The sequence below is a fragment of the Nannobrachium achirus genome, assembly GCF_963921795.1.
Source record: "Nannobrachium achirus genome assembly, chromosome: 17".
Lineage (NCBI taxonomy): Eukaryota > Metazoa > Chordata > Actinopteri > Myctophiformes > Myctophidae > Nannobrachium > Nannobrachium achirus.
The window spans coordinates 53,855,973-53,880,660 of NC_137824.1; the positions used below are offsets into that span (position 1 = coordinate 53,855,973).

General features: G+C 43.3%; 1 protein-coding gene across 1 annotated transcript in view; it reads right to left on the minus strand.

The window, feature by feature from the left end:
• The window catches only part of glra1 (glycine receptor, alpha 1), a gene marked incomplete at both ends in the record, with an annotated part of 165,967 nt that extends 163,659 nt beyond the window's left edge, over positions 1-2,308 (minus strand). Inside the window, 1 exon segment of the mRNA XM_080745536.1 lies at positions 2,238-2,308. Coding sequence (XP_080601662.1) covers positions 2,238-2,308 — 71 coding nt within the window.
• Positions 2,309-24,688: the final 22,380 nt, after the last annotated feature.

Here is a 24,688-nt window from a genome sequence, read left to right on the forward strand (position 1 = left end):
GATTCTTTGAAATCTGACACAAACACAACAGCATCTCTCTCTCCCTCTCTCTCTCTCTCTCTCTCATTTGAGCAACATTCAACTGATTTCATTCATACATACTGTATTTTTTTCCATTTTAGACAAAAACATAAGAGCAAAACGTTTTGGTTCTAACCCCAAACCCTCTATTATTATAAGCCACCATAAATGACTTTATCCTGGTGGCATATCGTACTACGACACAGGACATGTAAACACAACAACAACAACGTGCGTCTTTTTATATACCTGTATGTCATAACACACCAACAAATGTTACAGAATACAGCTTGTGGTAAAATTGCAGGCCATGGAATGAGGCTGACACCTGGCCCATTTGATTCTGACATTGCAGAATGTCACTGAAAGTCTAAGGCCAACAATTCCTTGTCCATTCATTCTCTATAACCAGAACAAATACATATTCTGGTGTTGACCATACTGTAGTTGCTGAGTTCCCTTGACGGTTGTCACAGAATGATTGGCAACACCCGAATATTTAGGTGATTTTAGCCCAGTGGCAGCATGCTAATAAATTATAGCCTGCTTATTGCTGCAACACTGTTGGAGCTACAACAAGCTAGCTTAAAGTGGCCACCATATAATAGAAGCACTGGGGTTGCTTTTCTGCTGCCAGTTTGGGGTGAAAGGTTAGGAATGTTACAAGGTCACAGGGCTAACTGCAGCCCTGAAAGGTTCCACGACTTACATTTGATTTGCATCATTGTTTCTAATATCCAGTGAGATATATTCCATGGGCCCTGCTGTGTGGTTGCTAGCAGCTCTGTACGAGAGCGTAACGAATTTGTATACAAATATTGTCTTCCTCTCTTTGGCCTCCTTTACTTCAATGACAACCCTGTTATTTTGCTGTTGTCTTGTTTCCCCTCGATGCGTTTCAAGACTTGAACTGAACGAGGGTGGGGGGGCTTAGGGGATGGTGATTGGGAAATGTTCTGGAAATGTCCTGACTCATATTGTTGTTACTGCACTGAATGCTGTAACACAAAAACAACGGCCTTGCAGTCCAAAAGTCTTGAGTTTTATCCTGACCGTACAACAGCAAATGTGCTCTCACGCAAAAAAGGCTCGGGACAAGAGCATCAGCTTAAATCATTTCAAAACTCATTGCCACAGTACCACGCATCACTTCCAATGGGGATGGGAACTGACAATGTGTGTACAACCATAACATTATTATACATATTTGACTGGCTATCTATCCCTATTGGCAACAATAATGTTAAAATATGAATGCATTGTTGAATATGGAGGAAGTTGGAACTATTCCAAGGACATGGTGATCCCATAGTCAAGGCATAAATGTTTCAGGCTATACATTTTGAAAACAATGTTATCCCTGAACGGCCAATAACCCCACAAAAGCATTGACAAAATAATGCTATGCACAATTTAGAGAAGAGCTAGAGAGAGAGAGAGAGAGAGAGGTATTTTTTTTATGATACACTGAAAAGTGAATCATCAAAAGGGAAAAAGGGGAATCCCCTCTCCTCCATTCACAGGCATGTAGACCACACACAGGCAGACACAGAAAGACTGACAAGACCTAAAACCACCTAAGGCCTATAGGCTACATACAAGCTCAAATGCATGTGCATTAGTAAGGTTGCCTGGTTATGGTGAAGGAACTTGGAGAGTGACAATACAGTGTGTATCTGTATCCAGCTACCCTTCACTTTTTCATGGCATGCCTGTTGAAATTTTGCAGAGCACATCACATCACATCACAGCCAGACACACACACACACACCGTCCACTAGTGTTCGCTATTAGCTCCCTCCTTCCATAGCATGCCTAAACTCTGCCGCTGGCGACTTAATGGAACTCACAATAAGCACACAAGCATAGAGTAAAATGCCAACGTTGACAAGCATGTGACTCAACCTTGCAAAAAATCACACCTCTCCCCGAATGAGGGTTCCCCCACACACACACACACACACACACACACACACACACACACACACACACACACACACACACACACACACACACACACACACACAAAGAGAAAGGGAGAGGGGGGGGAGAAAACAGCCGGCTTGTACCTCGTTTTCAGCGTGCAATCCCTCCCCAGACAGGCAGAAAGGTGCAATAGAAGCAATAAATATCATACATGTGCAAATGTTCATCACATCATCATCATTTCCCCCCGCATGAAGAAGTCCTGCGGGTTCATGCCAATTCATGCTTACCTGAAAAAGACTATCGTTTCCCACAAATAGATCCCCAGCGCGTTTATTCGGCACATTTTGGCCAGTCTCATTTCTAGGGGCTACCTAGGGGCTCTCGACGAGCTCCAGGAGTGAAATTTCCCCAAATCCCCGAACGGTTCCGGACCTCCAAGGTGAGCTAAAGAAGAAAGAAGATACAAAAAAAAGAAAAAAGAAAAAGAAAAAAGAAAAGGGATAAAAAAGGAAAGTAAAAAAAAAAAAAGAGAAGAAAAAAAAAAAAAAAAAGAAAGATTCTCTGTTTGCTTGTTTCAGATCCCAGTGTCTCTGGTGCCAACCCGCGAGATATTCATATCCTTCTCTGTAGCTTGTTTCAGATCCCAGTGTCTCTGGTGCCAACCCACGGGATATTCATAACCGCACGGGCCATGAAATCATCATGATCTTCCCCTCTCTCTCTCTCCCGTTACACCGCCACTGTCGATCTAAACCCCCCAAGCACCCAAATATTGAGTACTTCGTTTCAGGACCGCGGACAGCGGCAGGCACAGACAGACGCCGGACAACACAGTGGCTTGCGGAATTTCTCCAGGGTTCGGCGGAGGTAGAGTAGCTCAGAGTGTAACGCTATTTCACACAGCACTACCACACACGTCTACAGTAGTCGTCGATCCATAGCGACGGTGGAAATGGCACATACTCCTTCAGTGCACTGGGAAAAGAAAAGAAGAAAAAAATTGTAGAAAAAAAAGAAAAAATAAGAAGAGAAAAAAAGGCGATTTGGCCGAAAATGTGAGCACTGCGTCTTGAGTGTCACAGTCCTCAGGAGAACTAGGTGCGTGTGTAATATATATCCTTAGAACGGAGGAAATCCACAGTTGTTGCGCGACATATAATAACACACAGTAGGCCTACGTACGGAAGTGTTTTCCCCTCTCTAGTCACGTTCTCTCTCATATGCATCCCAAAGAGTGAAACGCCGCTGCTGCTGCTGCTTTATTATGAGCCATACGTAGTTGTCGGTGTAGAAACGCCGGTGCTGCTGCTGCTGCTGCTGCTGCTGCTACTGCTGTGAGGACGGGCTGGTCTGCAGGCTATCAGCCTCTGATGCTGCTGCTGCTGCTGCTTCTCCTCCGCGGCGGCCACGTAGTTTTCTCCCTGGGGTGAGTAGTAGTTGGAGCTGCTGCGGCGACGCACCGCTACTACTTCCATTGTCCGGTGGTCCCAAGTTCTAAAGCCGCCGGCCGGTCGGTCACTCACTCACTCGCTCTGCACTGCCAGCCTGACGGTCGTCGTTCACCACTTCTCTGGATTCCACATATTCGCGGTTTACAGCAGCAGGAGGACGAGGGAGAGCTCAGCGTGATGATGATGGACACGGCGGGCTGGTCTCTTCCATGGCAGTATAGGTATGAGAGGAGGACTAGAGCTCGGCTGACTGTCTCGCGCGCACGCGCGCACACACACGGAGATGGAGAGGGAGGGAGGGAGGGGGGAGAGAGAGAGAGAGAGAGAGAGAGAGAGAGAGAGGGAGGCGCAATAAGCCACGGTCGGTGCCCCACACACACACCGTATTTCTTGCTGCAGTCATTTACCAAACTCAAAAGCGCACCTCCACATTTGAATACACGCCCACACGCCGCCGTCATTGGCCCCCGCCGGCCCACGTTCCTGGCACGCGGAGCCCGGGCACAGCCGGTGATTGGAAAAGCGAGGTGTCACTTGGAGACAATTGGCTTTGTGTGTCCCGCGCACAGAAGTGTCAAGCCCGATTCACACTTCGAATCGTCGCACGTACGGCGGTGTCGCGCGTCAAAAATAGCTGACAAGTATAGGCTATAAATTATTATAAAAAATATTTATATGAGATATTTTAATGGATTCCTGGGCAAATAAGCCAAGTGCTTAGGCTACTAGGATCTCCGTTTAGTTGACCTTGTACTCGTGAACTGTACCTTTTCCTATGCAAACTTCTAATATAGTCTTCAATCAATCAATCAATGGTTGCTCTCCACCAAACAGACTACAAGAGACTCACTCTTTCCAAACTCAGTGCAGTCTGTGCATTTAGTTGGCACAGACTATTAATTAAGCTATTAATTAAGTCAGCCGAAATAATTGTTTTTGCGCTGATCTGTGACGTGTGCCAGGTCTGCTATTTATAAGCGACTTTGGGCTTGTTTTCCTGAAAAGTCGCTTGTAAATATTCATAGTTGCGGGTTGCTTTTGTTTGGGCTTGTTTCCCGAAGTGTAGTTACTTGGGCTTCCTTTCAAGATTACTAGTAAGACGCCTCAGCGCCCTAAAGGGTGAGGTTGCGCCAATTCTTGGCCTATCGGACCAGTTACCCATATATGGAGATCCATGTAGGCCTACTGTATATAGTACACCCCTGTTATGCCCATACATGGAGATCCCTGTCTGAACCAGCCACACATATATGGGTTGTCTTCCTCCATATATGGGCATTCCCATATGTAGTCCTGTTAGATATGGGCTTAATATTGATGACATCAGGGATCTGGATCTCCATATATGGGCATAAAAGGGATTCTGTTAGAGTGGTTCCCATGACATCACACCATACAATATCTTTTATGCCCATACATGGAGATCCCTATCTGAACCAACCACACAGATATCATATATGGGCCATATCTTGGCCATCTGGCCAGTGATATATCGATGACATCAGGGATCTTCATATATGGGCATAAAAGGGATTCTGGGGAATACCCATATATGGACTTTTACATAGGTGATGTCACCTGTGATATCACCTGTGATGTCACAGTGATGTGTCAGGGGAACCACAGTGTCAGGTGTGACCTTCAGAGATACACAGATACGTGGACAAGATGTGCCGGACATCACAGTGATATCAGAGCCTGATGTCAGAGCGGCAAACCCGTAGCTGTGACGTTTCTCATAGTAAACTTGCGACCTATGGTCGCAATTAACCCCTCTATTGAGAGTATTATAATTAACTAGAAATACTGTTCCTTCGAAACAGTGTGGGCTCGATTCCAACCCAACAAATAGGATACTTTAAGGTACTGTAAGGTACAGTACCCTACAGTATTGTACTGTACCTTACTATACTGTACTGCACCTTACTGTACTGTACTGTACTGTACTGTACTGTACTGTAACTTACTGTACTTTACTGTACTCTACTGTACTTTACCTTACTGTACTTTACTGTACTCTACTGTACCTTACTGTACTGTACTTTACTGTACTCTACTGTACCTTACTGTACTGTACTGTACCTTACTGTACTGTACCTTACTGTACTGTACTTAACTGTACTCTACTGTACCTTACTGTACTATACTGTACTGTACTCTACTATGCCGTACTGTAACTTACTGTACTGTACTCTACTGTACCTTACTATACTGTACTTTACTGTACTCTACTGTACCTTACTGTACTCTACTGTACTTTACTGTACTCTACTGTACCTTACTGTACTGTATTGTACTTTACTGTACTGTACTTTACTGTACACTACTGTATCTTGCTGTACCTTACTGTGCTGTACGTTACTGTACTTTACTGTACTTTACTGTACACTACTGTACTGTACTGTACCTTACAGTACTGTACTTTACTGTACTCTGCTGTACCTTACTGTACTTTACTGTACTCTACTGTAACTTACTGTACCTTACTGTACTGTACTTTACTCTACTCTACTGTACTGTACCTTACTGTACTTTACTGTACTCTACTGTACCTTACTGTACTGTACCTTACTGTACTGTACTTTACTGTACTCTACTGTACCTTACTGTACTATACTGTACTGTACTCTACTGTGCCGTACTGTACCTTACTGTACCTTACTATACTGTACTTTACTGTACTCTACTGTACCTTACTGTACTCTACTGTACTTTACTGTACTCTACTGTACCTTACTGTACTGTATTGTACTTTACTGTACCTTACTGTACTGTACTCTACTGTACCTTTCTGTACTGTACCTTTCTGTACCTTACTGTACTTTACTGTACTCTACTGAACCTTACTGTACTTTTACTGTACTCTACTGAACCTTACTGTACTGTACATATTCTATGTGTTCTAGATCTACATTTTTGATTCTGTGTTTGGGAACCAGCAACTGTCAAATGGACTCCAACTGTAGTGGAGTATATTGAGTGCATATACTGTAGGCTAACAATCCCAGATCACATCTGTCCTCCACTATGTCTATAACCAAGGCGTTCTTCTATGTGGCCACTCCAGACTGAGGAGTGGAGCATGGCTTTTATTGTGTTTGTGGATCTGACTTGGAAATGCATTGGTTTTGATATCTCCCTGACAACCAACAACAACCACTAATATGGCTGACTGTCCCTGCGGGCTCTAGGATATATGGCTATGGGATTTACATCCCATCGCCCGGACTTGATTCTTGATCACAGCTGTGTAATCAGTAGAGTGGAGAGGGACATTTATTTATAGTTTTAACTATAACTATAGTTTTATACATCACACAGCTTAGACATTTGGATCAAATCAGAGAGCAGACCTGTGTGAACGCATTGATATAAATAGCATATCTGAAGTGTGAATATTGCAGCCACAGCGACTTAATATAAACATGGGTCCCTTTCCTCTGTCTCACTCTGTCTCCACTCACTAAACCCATTGGAAATGCATTGGGTGCTTAAAGTTAAACATTTTTATTTTTTTATATTTATACTACAAAACATTTCAAAACCAAAAGTACAAGCACACGTGTCCTCAGTAAGCTGAACACATAAAAATTTGAATGGTGTTGAAAGGTGTAAGCGTTTAAGAGATGAAGCGCGCCAAAGTTTTGAGGAGATACTGACTGACTGACTGACTATAAATAATGAAGATAACATACGTGTGCTCGCCTTCCAGGCGAGCCCACAATTATTAGCCTAATATTAACCTCCCTAATCGGGAGATAAGCGACCGTAAGGTCACATGTACTGTATACACACTGTAGGCCTGTAGTATGAGCCGTGGCTTTGCATGATTTTAAGCCTATAGCGTGAGATAGGCCTAAATCAATTTTCCTTCACAGCAATCCATTGCAGTAAACAGAGGTTTTCATTTCCGGATGACTACATCTCCTGAAGGATTATTGGAATTTGAGTTTTTGCATCAGTGCCAAGCAGCCTGGGTTCTGGAATGCTGAACAGCATGGGTTCTGGGGTGACGGGCAGCTCTGGAAGTCGGTGTTGTTAGGCTGGACTGAAGTTCCAAGCAGGCCGCTGTACAGCATATGAATTATTATAGTGGACCAGAAATCGGCATCTGGAGTGCAGGACCAAACTGCAGCAGGTGGTAGAGTGAATAACTGGCATCAGTGGTGGACGATGGCTAAAATCCAGCCACTGCAGTCAACAGATGATCTGGGTGATTGGCGGCTGAATCAGGGAGGTCTGGCTGTGGGACATTTGGGGCTGCATGCCGACCTAATAATAATGATAATGAATACCTACTCCTCCCGCGGGGGAAATTCAGATATCGCAGCCCAACCCAGCTGCTTTTTTTTTTTTAATCAGCTTTAACCCAGCTGAACTCAACCCAGTGATGCCCACAAGGAGCGCAAGGGGAGCAGTGGTAGCTGGAGTGGGGAATCGTACCTGCGACCTCTGGGGCCTCCGGAGTCCTAGGTGTGGACACCAGAGGACCTACCAGAGGACATGGAGAATGTTTTTCTTTTCACTTGGCGAGGGTAAAGAAAAACTATATCACAAAGAGTGTCACTACGTTTTTTTTTTCAGAGCACTTCAAAATCCTCCTGTGACTCCTCATTAACAATATTGAACGGCCCCTAACACATTTTAAAACTAGCCATTGTAAATGTGAAATAAACCAATATTGAGTGTATGAGTTTCTCACCTAAAATGTTCACAGAAACTATTTTCTGATAACACAGACATCAGGGGCAACAGGGTTGCATTTCCTTTCTCTCTTCCACTGTATCTTTTTAAATTCTTTCGTTTTTTTGCCAATTAAATTGGCAAACAGATGATGATTTGGGGCAACATCTGACCATGCATCACTCGTACAAAAGAAAAGAAAAAGGAAAGCACTTCTCAAGGAAGGACAATCCAATTCTTATACAGAGAAATGGCCCTTCCTTTGGAGCTTTTCTATAGATGAATCAAACTACTACCACCTCCTCCTGGTAATATGGAGAGATATTTCCTCGGTGTGCAGAACACGTGCAAGTCGGTCATCAGCTGACTGTCAGATGTAGTGTCAGGACCGTAACAAGTTAGGACAGGCAGGCTGCAGACTCATGGACCTGATCCTAATTGACATAAATGTGGGTTGGGGCCTATAGCTGACTGAAGGGACGGCTAGTAGTTTGATGGCTACCAGGCTACCAGATATAGGCTGAAGGATCCTGGATAGCAGTGGCTAGCTGTCTGGAAGCTAGCAGGCTGGTGGTTAGCTGACTGGAGATTAGGGAATCAGGGGTTTCGAGGAAATCCTTAGCCCACTTAAGCAACAAACTCCTCAGCCAGGGTTTAGAGGAAACGTTCCTGCAAGCCAGAGTCAGAGTGGCCTGTCTGTACTCTTGGCTTGGGGCCCTCCTCACCTCACCTTGCAAGCACAGGAGGGAATACGTCACCTCAAATAGTTTATCCTCAAATAACTTTTCGCTGTTGCTTGTTTACGTCTCCTGTCACACAGAATATGGACAGGATGCACAGGAAATCACATAGCACAGTTTCAGGCAGGATGAACACAGCGTAATCCACATGGAGTTACAGTACATACAGTACAGTGTTACTTTTAACCATATAGGCATACTGTGTAGCATTCATTTTGGCGGCAGTATTTGTCTATACGGAAGTACTGCTCCAAAAGGAAAGCTGCAGGTCCTATAGTGCCTGAGGATATTTTGGAACGAACGCAACTGTACAGAGATACCTTGTTGCAAGATCCTGTTGCAAAATCCCTGTGTTTAAGTGACGCTATACATTGTTATCAGATGGTATTCCTTTCTCCTCATTTTATGCAAGAATGTATCAGAATTTTACTTGAAATAAGATTAACATTATATGGCAGCCACCAATTTCTTACTGAACGTACTGTACTGTACCGTACGGTATAATTAGAAGTAGAACATGAATCGACGTTCTGTCAACATCTGCTTTGTGACTTAAGAACAAAAGATTACACCTACTGTACCCGCTGTGAAAAACTGCCTCAGCAAATGGAAAAGGTCATCCTACTGGTAATTCCTGAAAGTGTAGGGATTGAGTTGTTTAGAAGACAACTGATTACCAGTCTATCCATGTAGCTAAACTCCAGTGGTTCCTTGTGGAGAATTATATATTTTTTTATTCCTAATTTTTATCACACGATTTTGTAACCCATTTTTCACCCAGTGCCAATTGCCTAGGACACTGCGCTCCCTCTGCCAATCTGGGGAGAGTCCCGAAACTGAGCTCATGCTTCCTTCAGTGCATGAGGAGTGCGCAAGCCGCTTCTTATCACCTGACAAGAGGAAGCTTCCAAGCAGTGCATGTTAATCCAACCAGTTCCTTTCCCCTCCATCAGGCGCCCTGCATGGCTGGCCAGGGGGAGGCATTATACAGGAGATTACTGCATGTTTTTGTAAGGGTATCTACCCTAGGAGACACAGGGAGAACATGCAAACTCCACACAGAAAGGCCCTTTCACCAACCCCACACAGGGTGTGGGCACTGATGACGTGCAGGAATCGAACCCAGGACCTTCTGGCTGTGAGGCGACAGCACTATTGACTGCACCACCGTGCCCCCTCCTCAGTGGAGAATTCTACCAAACCATCCCAGGCAGCCACGCTTGGTGGCCAAGTTTCATCCATGTTTGACATGATAAGTGGCCGAAGCTCTAGAGCAGGGGTCTTAAACGTTTTCAGGCCAAGGACCCCTTAGTTGAGAGAGAGATGAAGCAGGGACCCCACAACCTTTTCATAGATCCCACAGCGTATTTTGGATTCATGTCAATTTGTGTTTTCAGATATTTAACCACTTGAGCCGTCATTACCTAATAAACTTGACCTTTTACTCTGTACTTAGTCTGCTTTTTTCCCCTCTACACCAAACCTCTTTGTCGAAAATAGAGATCTACAAACTGAGCTTGTAGATCTGCCATTTTTGGCTACAGTTCTCAGAATATGGACACTAGGGTTCAAGTTGTTAATATAAAAAGGATTGGAAGAGGATCCCCTGTAGTAACTCCGAGGACTCCCTTGGGGTCCCGGACCCCCTGTTGAAGACCCCTGCTCTAGAGCCCAGAGGATCATGAAACATGTATTGTAGCCTATGTAAATAAATAATAAGGTTTGATACAATGTTGTAAGTGATATTTTTGTGTTAAAAAAAGTATTTTTGTATTTGTATTTTGACCTGTAGGCTATTCTGATAGTAGGGTGTCAGTATTGTCAAGTTATTTTGTATAAAGAAAATAGTTTTTCAGGTGGGACACCAACTTTATCCAACCAGGAGAGAGAACACATTCATCAGCTTAAATTTGTTAGCTTCGATTTCCAGTTCCTTTTTTTGTCATCATTTCAATTTTGCATTCTGGGTTCATTTTCTAGAGCTATGTAACACTTATTTCAACAAGAATAGGCCTATGTCACTTACGTTGTATAATTGAACTGTGTGGTAAAATGTCAAGTTCATGGGAAGGAATATTAAGAATTTATTTATATATTTAGGAAGGTTATGAAGATATTTATGGCATTTTGATATGAGTGAGAGAGAGACTGAAGAGGAGAAATGCAGAAAATAAACACCTGGGGGCGGGGATAGACAGTACAGGAAGTAACTGGACAATGGTGCACATTGCCTGTTAATTACTCCGTAGGCTACTAAGAAAAGTAGTGGTGTAAAAAGTACTACATTTTTACTTAGGTAAATGCAGCCTACTTAGTTACTTTCCACCACAGAAGAAAAAAGGGTCAGTGAGCCAATACATAGAACAGAGGACATCATTGCCGACTGAAAAAAGACAGTTTCGAGTGCTTCCAGGGGAAGATTCCATCTCCACTCACTGCCATAATATGGTTCATCTCTCCCAACTGTTTCCCAGGCCAGAGCTGACGCAGAACAACGAGGAACACTTTATCCACCGAGTGACGCAGCTGTGCTTCTCTCTCCATTGAGGACAGAACTGAGCGACGCACGCGGCACGCTGTATACAGGTTTGCAACTTTTTGGTCTGTGTGTGTGGAGTGTGTTGTAACAAATTTGCAGTGGTGGAAAAAGTACTCACACATTTTGCTAAGTATGTATCTGTATCAGTAGGCCTACTGCAAAAGTAAAAGTCCGGAACTCAAAATGTACTCAGTGTTGTAAATAACTACTTACATTTACTTAAGTAAGACATTTGAGTACTTTTTCCAACACTGAATGTACTTGAATAAAAGTATGAAAGTGTTGACATCAAAATGTACTTAAAGTACAAAAAGTAAAAGTAGCAGAGTATTTGGCAGATCTACAAGCTGACAACAACACCTCGCAATATGACACTTGTGAGCTTGTAGATCGGCTATTTATTTTTAAAATAGTCATGGTATAAAAGAGGCTAAAGTGGTTTATGTATGTGTTTTAATATTATAATGTATATCTGCAAAGTAACTAGTAACTAAAGTTTTCAAATAAATGTAGTGGAGTAAAAGTACAATAGGCCTATTTAGATCCGAGATGTAGTGGAGTAGAAGTAAAAGTACTGGAAATTGGAAATACTCAAGTAAAGTACAAATACCTAAAAACTGTACTTAAGTACAGTACTTAAGTAAATATTAATTTGACAATTATGTGCATATGAAATTGCGTAGGCATATTTGTAATTGTAGCCTAAATATGTGTGGTGTTGTTTATTAACAATATGTTGGTCACATACTGTCTGGGGAACCCTGGCTTGCATCGCCCTCTGGTGATTTATACAAATTAGCACCAACAGGTGTCAGTAGAGGTAATACATGACAGGGTCTAATTACTGTTCTGTGTTGTAGTTTCAAGTGTTTTATTTTTATTTCAACTACCGTCGGTCCGTCCAGTTTAACATTCACCAGGTTAGCATTCACCAGCGTCTGCATGTTAGCATTTCACCAGGTTGGCATTCACCAGCTTTAGTTTTACTGAGGTTAGGGTAAAGGTTAGGTTTAGGTGTATCTCCATCCCCCCGACTTTCGGCGCCTCCGCACAGCCAATCACAAGCTTCCGCTGCCTTAGCCCAGTTGCCTTATTGATACACTCGGACTTAAAGACCTGCTAAAAACACTTTCCCGGAACCGCTCAGAGATTGGTGCTACACCGAACAACGCCGGTTTGAACCAATCAGCGGCAACTACGGGCAGGATCTGAGTGAGACCGGTGACACGATCGAGAAGCGCATGTTGCAGTTGCACTGTAGTTCTTTCACTATTCATCTTTGCTGCTGCAGGCCTCTTTTTTCAAACGCACTTCCCATCGGGGGATTATGACGTGAACCTCCGCACAGTCCAAGTGAACACAGCGAAGCGCTCCCGTACTCCATTCAGCCAATCACAAGACGCGGATTCTAATTTATTTAGCACCGTATCCTACGGATTCCATTATCGTTCACGGTTAGTGTTTACTTTCCTGCCGGCGCAGCTATACGTCATGCAGACACGTCAATATGAGTGTTTGGAGTTAGCACGCCCAGACTGTGATAGACAGATGGTCCCATCCAATCACCTGCCAAATAGCCTGAAAAGCGGTTCGTCCCTGATGGAGGCTTACCAGTAAGACTCCCTAGTCGGGAGATAAGCGTCCGTCAGGTCGCAGCGTGATTTTAGGGCAAAATGTGTAGGAGCAGTGTCCAAAAATGTGTTTGAAAAAATCGGCCTGATGGTGGCGATATGGGACAGATCCATGTTGATGAGATGAGTGTAGACATACTGTGTACCGATTTGCGTGATTTTAGGGCAAAATCTGTAGGAGCAGTGTCGAAAAAATGTGTTTGAAAAAATCGGCCTGATGGTGGCGCTATATCGGACAGATCCATGTTGATGACATGAGTGTAGACATACTGTGTCGCGATTTGCGTGATTTTAGGGCAAAATCTGTAGGAGTATTGTCCATTTTCTTTTAAATCGGCCTGAAGGTGGCGCTAAATGGGACAGATCCATGTTGATGACATGAGTGTAGAGCCGATTTGCGTGATTTTAGGGCACTATTTGTAGGAGCAGGGTCCAAAAATGTGTTTTGCAAGAATCGGCCTCATGGTGGCGCTAGAAGAGGGCCATGTGAGAATTGATGGGTTGGTTGGTTGGTGAGGTTGGTGAGGTTGTGGTTTGGCAGGCAAAAGGAGTGTGTGTGCAAAATTTCGGGGCAACGGTTGCGGAGATATGAGCAGAGCAAAAGTGTGACTGACAGACTGACAGACTGACAGACAGACTGACAGACAGCCGGTGGAGGTTTTGATAGTAAGATAGTAGAGGAACTCAATACGCCACCATCTGGCGGAGTCAGGTAGGGCTGTCACAATTATTACATAATCGTCTAATCACAATTATTTGACATAATCGTCGTGATTATTTTTCATAATCGTAGTAATCGTTTCCATGTTGAAAAATCTTCATATATATATATTTCTTAAAGTAAAAAATAGTGGAAATAGCAGATCTACAAGCTCACAACGCGTCGCATCACTATCAATGTTCTTTTTTTAAGTATAAAGTTGTCAAATATGTCAGTGATTTCTTTGTATATTTAGGTTATGTGTCATATCTACCATGTGCAACTTCAAAGCCTAAAAGCCAAACAGAAATGTAATTAAAAACACAATTAAATCGTTAATCGCAATAATTTGAGTGATATTTAATCGTCATGTAAAATGTCATAATCGTGACAACCCTAGAGAGTCAGGTTAACATATGTTGGCTACAACAAATAGAAAACACTGAATTCTCCCTTTCATTCAAAAGTATAGATCTAAAAAAACAGATCGACTGCTAGGTTTAATAAGTAAATGAGCCCAAACAGGTAACTTGAACCAAAACCTCCAGTAACATTGCTGGGATGCTACAGTAGTCAGACAGATAGCCTATATATATAGCTTCTTTGTGTGTGCACAGTGTGTACAGTACCTGTATGATGTATCTGCATTGCATTAGAGATGTACCAATACAATTTCTTTCCCCCAAGGTTCCATTTGGTTCCAAGGGTCCATTTGGTTCAATTCTTACACTCTTCAATTATGGGGGCCCTAGAAATTAAAAGGTTTGAGAACGACTGATCTAGGAATAAAAATGTCATCAGTAATTAATAAAGTGCTGCTACAAGTTAGTAAAATAATGTACTGTAAATAGTACAGTAAGAGTATAACTACTATTGTGCAACAACAACCATGAAGCATTCAAAATACAGAATAAATTATGACTGTGATTGACATAGACTGACATACTCGCCGATACCGATACCAGCATTTTAGGCAGTATCGGCAGCTTTTCCGCCACTGGAAATAGTATAGGAGCAACTCTAATGTGCATATTCATGCACTCAGAGTATGTGCACATCTATTGTGCTGCTTAGCTTTCCTATTGCCATCATACAGCATTTGAAGTTGTGTTCATGTATTTGTGTCTGGCTACTAGCTAAGGTGATAACAGCACTTGTCTTTGGACCACAAGGTTCTGTATTCCGATGTGGGCACTGCTGGGAAATCACTGTAGGTGTGGCGCTCCACCTGAGCAGTCCATCTCTCAGGGGTTCTAGTAGTGCACTGAAAAGGGGATCAACACCCTGATAAATACTGACAATAAGCCAATCTGACATAAAGTACCATACTTACTGTATTTGCAGCCTGAGGGCCAGACAATTGTACAGTAACAATACCCAACAAGTGGCTCCCAGCAGGGATCAATACGTCCAGCTACCTAATGAAAGACAGACCTTTGTGCAAGTTATCTGTTACTAAAGGTTATCATGTCTTCTTTCAGTGTCTACAAAGATCTGGGGCAAAGACCTAATCTGAAGCATTTTTCATGTCATAATAGGTAATCGATGCCTCCCATTGGAAAGTGGAGCCACTGCCGTTGCACTCATGTCATTGGAAGGCAGTGCACTGCCGGGGGATTGGATCGGTCACGGTCGCTGGATACATATCTGTCTCCAGGAACACATGGTATGGACTCCAGTGCACAACTTCATCTCTGTTTTCTCTCTGGTAGGGCTGGGTGATATGGACAAAATCAAATGTCACAATATCTTTGACCAAAACCTCAATATTTATATTGTGGTGATTAATAATGTATTGCAACAATATCAACATTTCCCCCCAAACATTTTTTTTAAAACAGCGAAAATAGCTACAAGCTCACAACTCACCATAGATGAGCTACTGTATAAGTCTAAAACGGTGATTAAATCCAGAACACTTTTGCCATATCAGTGATATCACTATATTATGACGTCGCGAAAATTTCAATCTCTGGTCTCCTCATATCACTATCACATCTGGTTTGTAGGACTTTTTCTGTTATTGTCGTTCAGCACAGCCTGTCGTTATTTCTCTCTCTCTCTCTCTCATTTCACAGTTTTTTCCCCTGCCCCCAGTTTTTTCCCTAAGTCAATCAATTCGTGCCCGTTTTATTTCTCTCTCCATCACTCTCCTATGATGGCTGATATTTGAAACCCCCTTTCATATTGATTCTGTGTAAGTTTTGTCCCCCGAATTTGCTGCGTCGACAGTAATTACTTGCTGAAACCTGCAATGCAAGTTGTGTTCAGTGTTCAGCAGGCACGTGCACACATAGACATCACAGGGGGCTTGAGCCCCTGCCCTTTTATCTGTCTGTAAAAAAGTGTCCTCTCCAGACCATGAATGCAGTTTTTTACTATGCTGAAAGAAATGCAAAATCCCCTTTCCATGACATACCTGAAGTCAGCATTCAAGATAATTGCCTTGTCCAAACTCTTCTGAACTTGAATGCAGCATCTTATGTTGAAAGAATTGCCCTCTCTGTGTAGAAAGTTACGCCACATCTCCAGTATTGACTTGATTATGCTTAGTTCAGGGTGGTGTCAAGCACCGAAAATAGCCGACCTTCAAGCTCATAACGCGTTGTGAGCTTGGAGGTCTGCTATTTTCGATATTTTCACAAAAAGGCCCTTTTAGAAATGTCAGCCCCTGCCTCTCTAACATTCTCTGCACTTCCCTGGTGTTCAGCCTGTGTTGTGTGTAGCTTAACGGTCTACAGTCCTGCTGTATTCAGCCAAATGGCTCATGCAGTGGTCAAATGTTGGCAGTCACAGGACCTCTCCTGTCCTGCCAAAAACCAAGGTTGTAACAGTAGATGCTACAGTATATTCAACATTCTCTAGTAGCATTTATAGATGTAATGTAATGCTGGTCAATATATAATCTGAACTGCTGTTTGCCTTTGTAATTCAGTTACACTTATTTCTGTGTTATTGATGTACTTATCGATGCAAAAAACAACACATTTATATTATATTCATGTAGAATCTAGGTATCTTTGCAAGTCAAAATGCAACAGAACACAAAGAGAAAAAAACCTGCCATGGCCCACTGGAGTGGAGTTTTCAGTTTTAACATTTTAATACACGTTTTAAGGACCAAGACAAAGACTTTTATGTTTGAACAGCATGTCATAATTGCTTTAAGTAAGTGAGCTTGTAGATCGGCTATTTTCAAATAGCCTAAGCATACGTACAGTTTAGTGCTGAAGTGGTTAATGTATGTTTGTAATAATAATAAAAATCTACAATGTAATTACAGTAACTAAAGGTTTCAAATAATTGTAGTGGAGTAAAAAGTACAATATTTGTCTCTGAGATGTAGTGAAGGTGAAGTAAAAGTAGGATATCGAAACCCAGTAAAGTAAAAAATATATCCTCAGAAATGTACTTAAAGGAGTAGTTCACCACTTTTCAACCTGTCTTCATATAATAGGTCCTCACTAATGTTCATGATAAAATATCATTTTCTTTTTCTACTCATTCCAAGTCTCCTAGGAGAGCTGTGGGAAGTTCAGAATCCATCGTCTTGTGACATCATCATTTTCCCCCCCAAAAAAATTATCAATATTTTTGAAAAAAATATTTCGATTTTGATTATCGCGAAAACAATGGCTTCCACATTAAAATTGCAACTTTTCAGGAATAGAAAGCCTGCAGTTTTTATAAGCTGGATTGGCAATCGATGATGTCACAAGACGATGGGTTTCTGACCTGCCCACAGCCCTCCTCTGAGAAAAAAAAAAAAAAAAAAAAAAAGCTATTTTTGAGTGAGGACCAATTATATGAACATAAGTTAAAAAGTGGTGGAGTGCCCCTTTAAGTACAGTACTTGAGTACAAGTACTTAGTTATTTTCCACCACTGCTCTGGTGTACAGGTACCTGTATACGATTTTGAATCTTGTCCCCCTTTGTACACAGCTAATATTTGTCACACTTTAGCATTTAGTCAGTCTTGAAAGGTGCATTTATTCACTCACTCTTCCTTTACTACTGACTGCACTCAAAGGTCACAGATTTGGAGACGAGACTGCTGCACCATTTGTTGTCATTGTTTAGCTGGATGCCTCCGATACTCTGTGCTACCCCCTAATGTCATGGAATTGAAACGGCTTGAGAGAATTCTCTAACATCCCTCTCATCTTTCCAAGATTAATAGTTCAGAGGTTATGTATGACAATGTGTTAATAATAGACCTTCTTGACCTTGACCTTTGACCACCAAATTGCATTATATGTCATGAATATTGCATCACATGTCAGATATTGGGTACAAGGATTCACTGCGGGCCCCCCATAAATGTTATTCATAGGACATAGGGCCCATTTAGACTGGGAACGCATTATTACGCAATATTTTGCGCTTTAACTAAAAATCTTGAAAATTTGTGCAAGTCTTTGAATATTTCAAATCCGTTTTTCAAGGATTTTTGAAAAACCTATGTTCCTATGTCAGTGGTGCTCAAACGTTTTCATATGAAGGACTCCCAAAATGATATGTATTTGGCCACGGACCCCCGTCTCAAAATGTTTAGTTCCAGAAACCCCCACAGAAGATTTGCACACATTTTCACGACTTTTCAAAAATAACAGATCTACAAGCTCGCAGTGTGGCACTCAGTGCCGCGCTGTGAGCTTGTATATCTGCTATTTTTCAATGGCTAAAGTATAAAACAATTAAGGCCCCTCCACCTTGTGCCCTAGTAACTCTAATGTTTACAGGATGGCCTTGTGTTGCGATACAATGATGGTACAGTGACTCATTGCGGATAGAGTGACATTGACATACTGTTTGCATATATAAACTGACTCGATTCAATAGTCGGAACACTGTAGCTTTACGAGGGCTTAGCTATATTTCAAAATCCGACCATCTACGCTCTAACTTACTTATACCAGACAATTAAAAACTAAAAATAAACAGTTCATTCTATACACTAGGTGTAAAGATGTACAATAGTCTCTACAGTAGTCTCTACAGATACTTGACTAGCAGGACACATTACTTTTAAAAGCACAGTGCAAATGGCTCCCCCCTCCTCTCTCTCTCCTTGATGCATGCCTGGCATCATCACATTGTAAATGTCCTCGTATAATCCACGATTCCCCCGCTTGCATCAACCTTAACCTTGAGTTATGGCATGGCTACCTCTGGCAATCACATTAAGAGGCACATTTCTTCATATTCACACAGGGGGCTACATTTAGCAATCTCCTTAATTTAGCCAGACTGATGAATTGTACCGCTCATGCCCTCCCTTCCGTATCTCCTTTCTTTTCCCCGCTGCTCTTCCTCCGTGTCTCTCTTGATCTCCGTGCCCTCTTTTAATTTGTTTTCATACTGTATATCTCCCTTTCTCCGCATATTTTTCCAAACTCTCCCCCTGTTTGCTTTGCGTCTTTTGTCCCTCCCTCGACTCTCTCTCTCTGCCACCCCTCTCTCATTTGCCCCGCTTCTCCCGCCCCCTCTCAACCTCCTAACTAGGGGTCCTCACAGTTACTACAGGGGGTCCTTCAAATCTTTGTGTGATAGGGAAAAAAAATCTCCTTTTTTATATTAACCACTTGAACCCTAGTGTCCATATTCTGAGAACCTGAGCCAAAAATAGCAGATCTACAAGCTCACAACGTTGTGAGCTTGTAGATCGGCTATTTTCGGCACAGTACATGTACAAAGTGATAGGTCAAGTTTATTAAGTATTGACGGTTCAAGTGGTTCAAAATACACCGATGATCGTGCTGTCAAACGATGAAACTATATGGAATCTGGGGGTCCCTGCTTCATCGCTCTCTCAGCTAAGGGGTCCTTGGCCTGAAAACATTGAAGACCCCTGATCTATGTATTTGTCTCTCTGCCTCTCTTCTGTTGCCCCCACCCACAGTGCACACACCCCGTCTTTCTCTCTCTCTTGCGTCCCACCACTCTCTCTCTCTCTCATTCCGAACCCGGTTTGCGTCAGCGCCATTGTCCTTGAGACGGCTGGCTGGCTCCCTTCCACGGTTGGTTGCATGGTTGCAACGACAGACAGTGGAAATAACCTCCAGCTACCTGCTGCCCGCAAGGGGCTTTCCTCAGTGTGTGTGTGTGTGTGTGTGTGTGTGTGTGTGTGTGTGGGGGGGGGGGGTGTTTGTGTGTGTGTGTGTGTGTGTGTGTGTGTGTGTATGTGTGGGGGGGGGGGGGGGGGGGTTGCTCGTGCTCCAATTCTGTTTAGTTGTTTTGTGTTTTGGGAAAAGGGAGCAAACAGCTTGGCCTCAGATTATCTTTTTTAAAGAGGTGGTGCCATAGTTTTGTTCTTTTTCTGGTTTTCATGTGTCGGGAAGGTAGGAGGTTGACAGTACTTCATTAGACCCCCTGGTGTGGTTGTTATGAGCAATTATGTATTCCCTTTGTCAGTGGCGTAACAACATTGTGATAGGCCCTGGTGCAGATATTTGTTGTGGGCCCCCCAACCCACCCCACCCACCCCTATATACACAAGCGCAAGTGACATTTGAAATGTTTATTTATGTCCACATAAGCAGAAGTACAAGAATGTACAAAGGACATAAACAATATCATTGCAGTAAGCACTGGTGCCTAACTCTGTCCCCACTAGGGGGAGCACAAAGCTAGGAGACATTTGGCGCCGCATAGCGGTGCCGCGAAAAATCGTGTATTTCCGGTTATAAGGTCGGCCAAAATGGGTATTTTTGGGTATAAAGTCAACTAAAACGGGTTTCCTTTATTAAGTCATTTTCGGGTGTCTTTGGGGCTTCAGGGGAGGACCTGGATATGTTGCTTGGTGCGCACCTTTTTTTTAAATAGGCCTATAAACATGACCAGGGCTCTGACGTGACCAAATAAATAGAACACTAGGTCTACAATGCAAGCCTTTCAGTGCTGCACATTAAATAGACACGACCCATCCTGACTGATTGACACACAGCTGACAGGTCTCAAAGGATGATTGGACAAATTATCATTCACTCGGCACTCCACCAGCTAGGGCCTAGCCTAGGCAGCTACTCAGCACCTAAACCCATTACCGTAATACTTGTTGCGGCCGCGCAGATGCATTCCACCGCCGAACGTCATTACCTTATGACCAAGTGTGGTCGCGCAGACAGATTTTTTATTTTTTTCCTCTTCCTTCATGGGCCCCTGTGTGTGTGGGCCCTGGCGCGGCTGTACCAGCTGCACCTCCATATTTACGCCACTGCCCTTTGTATTTGGGGTTTCTTCCTGGAGGCTGACACCTTGTGGGTCAAAAGTGCCAATCCAAAAACGGTGATTAAATGACATCATATAATCGTCCCCTCCCCTTTTACCATTCACCCAACACACGTGGGTGTGGCTAACTTCAGCTGGGTCACCACCCACCTGAACAACCAGGCATACTTAATGAACTGGTGGGTGTGGCCACATAAAAACAACTAACTAACTCTTTCTGTACACACTTTTGTAAAAAATCTTATTCCAACCAGTTCCTTTCCCCTCCATGAGGCGCCCCTGCTGGCCAGGGCGAGGCATTATAGAGACCAGGATTGATGCATGTTTTTGTGAGGTTATCTACCCTATAATGTATTTCTAAAGACTAAATTGCTCCTTACTGTATATACTGTATAGTGACTACATACGCACGCACGCACGCACGAACGCACGCACACATGCACGCACACACGCACGCACACACACACACACACACACACACACACACACACACACACACACACACACACACACACACACACACACACACACATACACGCACTCTAGACTCTTTGAGCATTATCATGCTTTTTCTCTTAAATTCATCCTTGTTCATGTCTTGGACCTTACAAGAATCAGTGACCTTTACTTTGACGTGCTGTGAAGCAACCTTTCAGGGTTGCTGACCAGGTTTCATAAGCAGAACCCAACCCCCCCACCCTAGATGTCTTTCCAGGTGTGTTTTCACATACCTTTCTTATATTGTGCAATGCACAATTCATACATATCGTTGTCGTCGGGTCACGCAGGGGTGGACTGGGCATCTGGCATATCGGGCATATGCCCGGTGGTGGGCCTACTATATAAGTGGGCCTGTGGGCCATTTGTAACACCATCTTAGGATAACTAAAAATACTGTTCCTACAAAACAGTGTGGGCTCGCTCGTGACTATACTCTCCAGATTTTTTTTCCACCAATTGCGCCTCATTGGCTAACGGAACATGATATGCGGCGGAAATAATGACAAAACCTAGTGTTTTCGCCTTTGAACTGTCTGCGGCGGAACTCACTATATAAATAATGGCGATAACATAGTGTTCTCGCCTTTCAGGCGAGCCCACAATTACAGTAAATTTTTAGGCTGGGTGGCCACTAAGTGGAGAGGGCCAATCCTTCAGTAGCACAGGCCCACAGAGCAGAGAGACATCACATGATTGGCCCACTGACTTGTCCATCATCTGAATACCAGCCAAGTAGTCCAATAACTAGGCTACTGTGGCCCAGGAGTCCCACCCAAACATGTAACAGCTGATACAAGCCCACAACGCGTCGAGGCAGCGACGCGTTGTGGGCTTGTAGATCTTCTATGTTCGGTTTGCGCCGGTTGAGGTGGGACGGTCTGGGCCAAGATGCCAGGGCCGAATTTATGTCTCAGTCCGGCCCTGTCGGTTGGAAACCTTGTATGTCCAAAACCATTCGTTTTGTATTTATCATTTAAAAAAAATGACTCATTTACTTAAAATAGTTAAAATAGTGAAAATAGCAGATCTACAAGCACACGCCTCGGGTGTTGTGTGCTCGGATTTTACTTATACGAAAAAACTTGGAGATACAAGGTTTCTGCCTGACAGTGACGACATAACTCAGAACTTCTGTATATACCGGTAGGTTCTATTTCACTATACAAAACAAAACAAAAACACCACAGCAGAGCAGCATCCACCTCAGCATCACACAGTAGTCCATGAGCTAGACCAGATGTTTGTAACTATCACTCAAGGTAGCAAACAAATTTGTGACACTGTAGTGTAAACTGACAAAATGGAAACGGGGAGAAGGCCTCAGCTGCTTTTATCCTCTGATCATTTTCAGAGCTTCGAATGATCCAGACGGTATGAAGGAAGCAAATTGTGGGAGGCAACAAACAGCTGCCTCCCACATTTACAGTCACGCCGGTTTGTTACAATATCTTACAATTTATGCACCTACTCTCTGTACGTACATATGTACGTCTGTGATCCATGTATCTCGAGGACCATTCGCCCCACCGACTTCAAATTCGAGGGTGTGCAGTAGCCGGTGTCGAGTCGGTCCAATAGGTGGGGGTCCAGAACCACCAGAAAAGGCTCTGGCCATGGCCCAAATGAGCCAATTGATTGGCAACACCAGCATTAGCTTGATTTTCCATAATAACCTTTTCCCCAAGTTTTCCTTGTGACCAATTGTATCTTAGGGCGAAAGAACAACATATTTACATATGACCAGACAGTGGGCCAATACAGTGGGCCAATTTCCATGATTGGTCAGGTTTCACTTCACTATGAAACGGGCGAAGCGGGCGCAAACCTCTAGCGGGCATAAACGAGCATATGTCCGATAAGCTTGAGCCTCTAATTCCGGGTTTGGTCATCAACTTGATTCAATGATTCAACTAAATTCACAGATGGATGAATTGCAACTGTCAGATGTACAAATCGGTGTTATTAGGAATGATGTCAATGGTTTGTGTTGTGTGACGTCAGACCAGAGCTCTGGTCGATCTGAATAAGATGTGACGCAGTTTCTAAACGTCACATTTCTACTGAGAGAGTCAGAGAGTCAAGGACATATAGAGACATATAGTCTTTCCAGCCTTTAAGAGACAAAGACACGCCTTCCAATTTACAGTCCCAAGTAGCAGAAGCGGTGTCCATGAACAAATCATCCAAGACACTTCCATGTCCTGAAAACATGAAGAGGAGCCACAACCTCTACCGTCACATGATGAGCCATAATGGACAGCTGCCCTCATCTTCCTGTCCGACGATCACCAGCTGTGTAACCAGCCAGCAACAAGGAGACACAGACAAACTGAGATCTTGCGAGGACTTCAACGCAGCCAGGAGAAGTAAAGAAACATTTGATGACCTACACAGGAAAGAAAAGCTCTTATGTGATAAGAGTTTCATTGAGGTATCGACACAGCATGTCCAGCATGTCCACACCAAAGAAAAACCTTTCCAGTGTAAACAGTGTGACAAGTGTTTCAGTCGGTTAGATAACCTGAAGACACACCAGTTTGTCCATACTGGAGAAAAACCCTTTGTGTGTAAACAGTGTGACAAGGGTTTCATTCAGTCATCTGACCTGAAGGCACATCAGCGTATCCATACTGGAGAAAAGCCCTTTGTGTGTAAACAGTGTGACAAGGGTTTCAGTGAGTTAGGGGCTCTGAAGACACATCAACGTGTCCACACTGGAGAAAAACCCTTTGTGTGTAAACAGTGTGACAAGGGTTTCAGTGTGTTAGGGACTCTGAGGACACACCAGCGTGTCCACACTGGAGAAAAACCCTTTGTGTGTAAACAGTGTGACAAGGGTTTCAGTCAGTTAGGTTACCTGAAGACACATCAACGTGTCCACACTGGTGAAAAACCCTTTGTGTGTAAACAGTGTGACAAGGGTTTCAGTGAGTTAGGGGCTCTGAAGACACATCAACGTGTCCACACTGGAGAAAAACCTTTTGTGTGTAAACAGTGTGACAAGGGTTTCAGTGAGTTAGGGGCTCTGAAGACACATCAACGTGTCCACACTGGAGAAAAACCCTTTGTGTGTAAACAGTGTGACAAGGGTTTCAGTGTGTTAGGGACTCTGAGGACACACCAACGTGTCCACACTGGAGAAAAACCCTTTGAGTGTAAACAATGTGACAAGAGTTTCAGTCAGTTAGGTAACATGAAGAGGCACCAGCGTGTCCACACCACATAAGAGCTTCAATCAGTTACAAATTCTGATGACAAACCT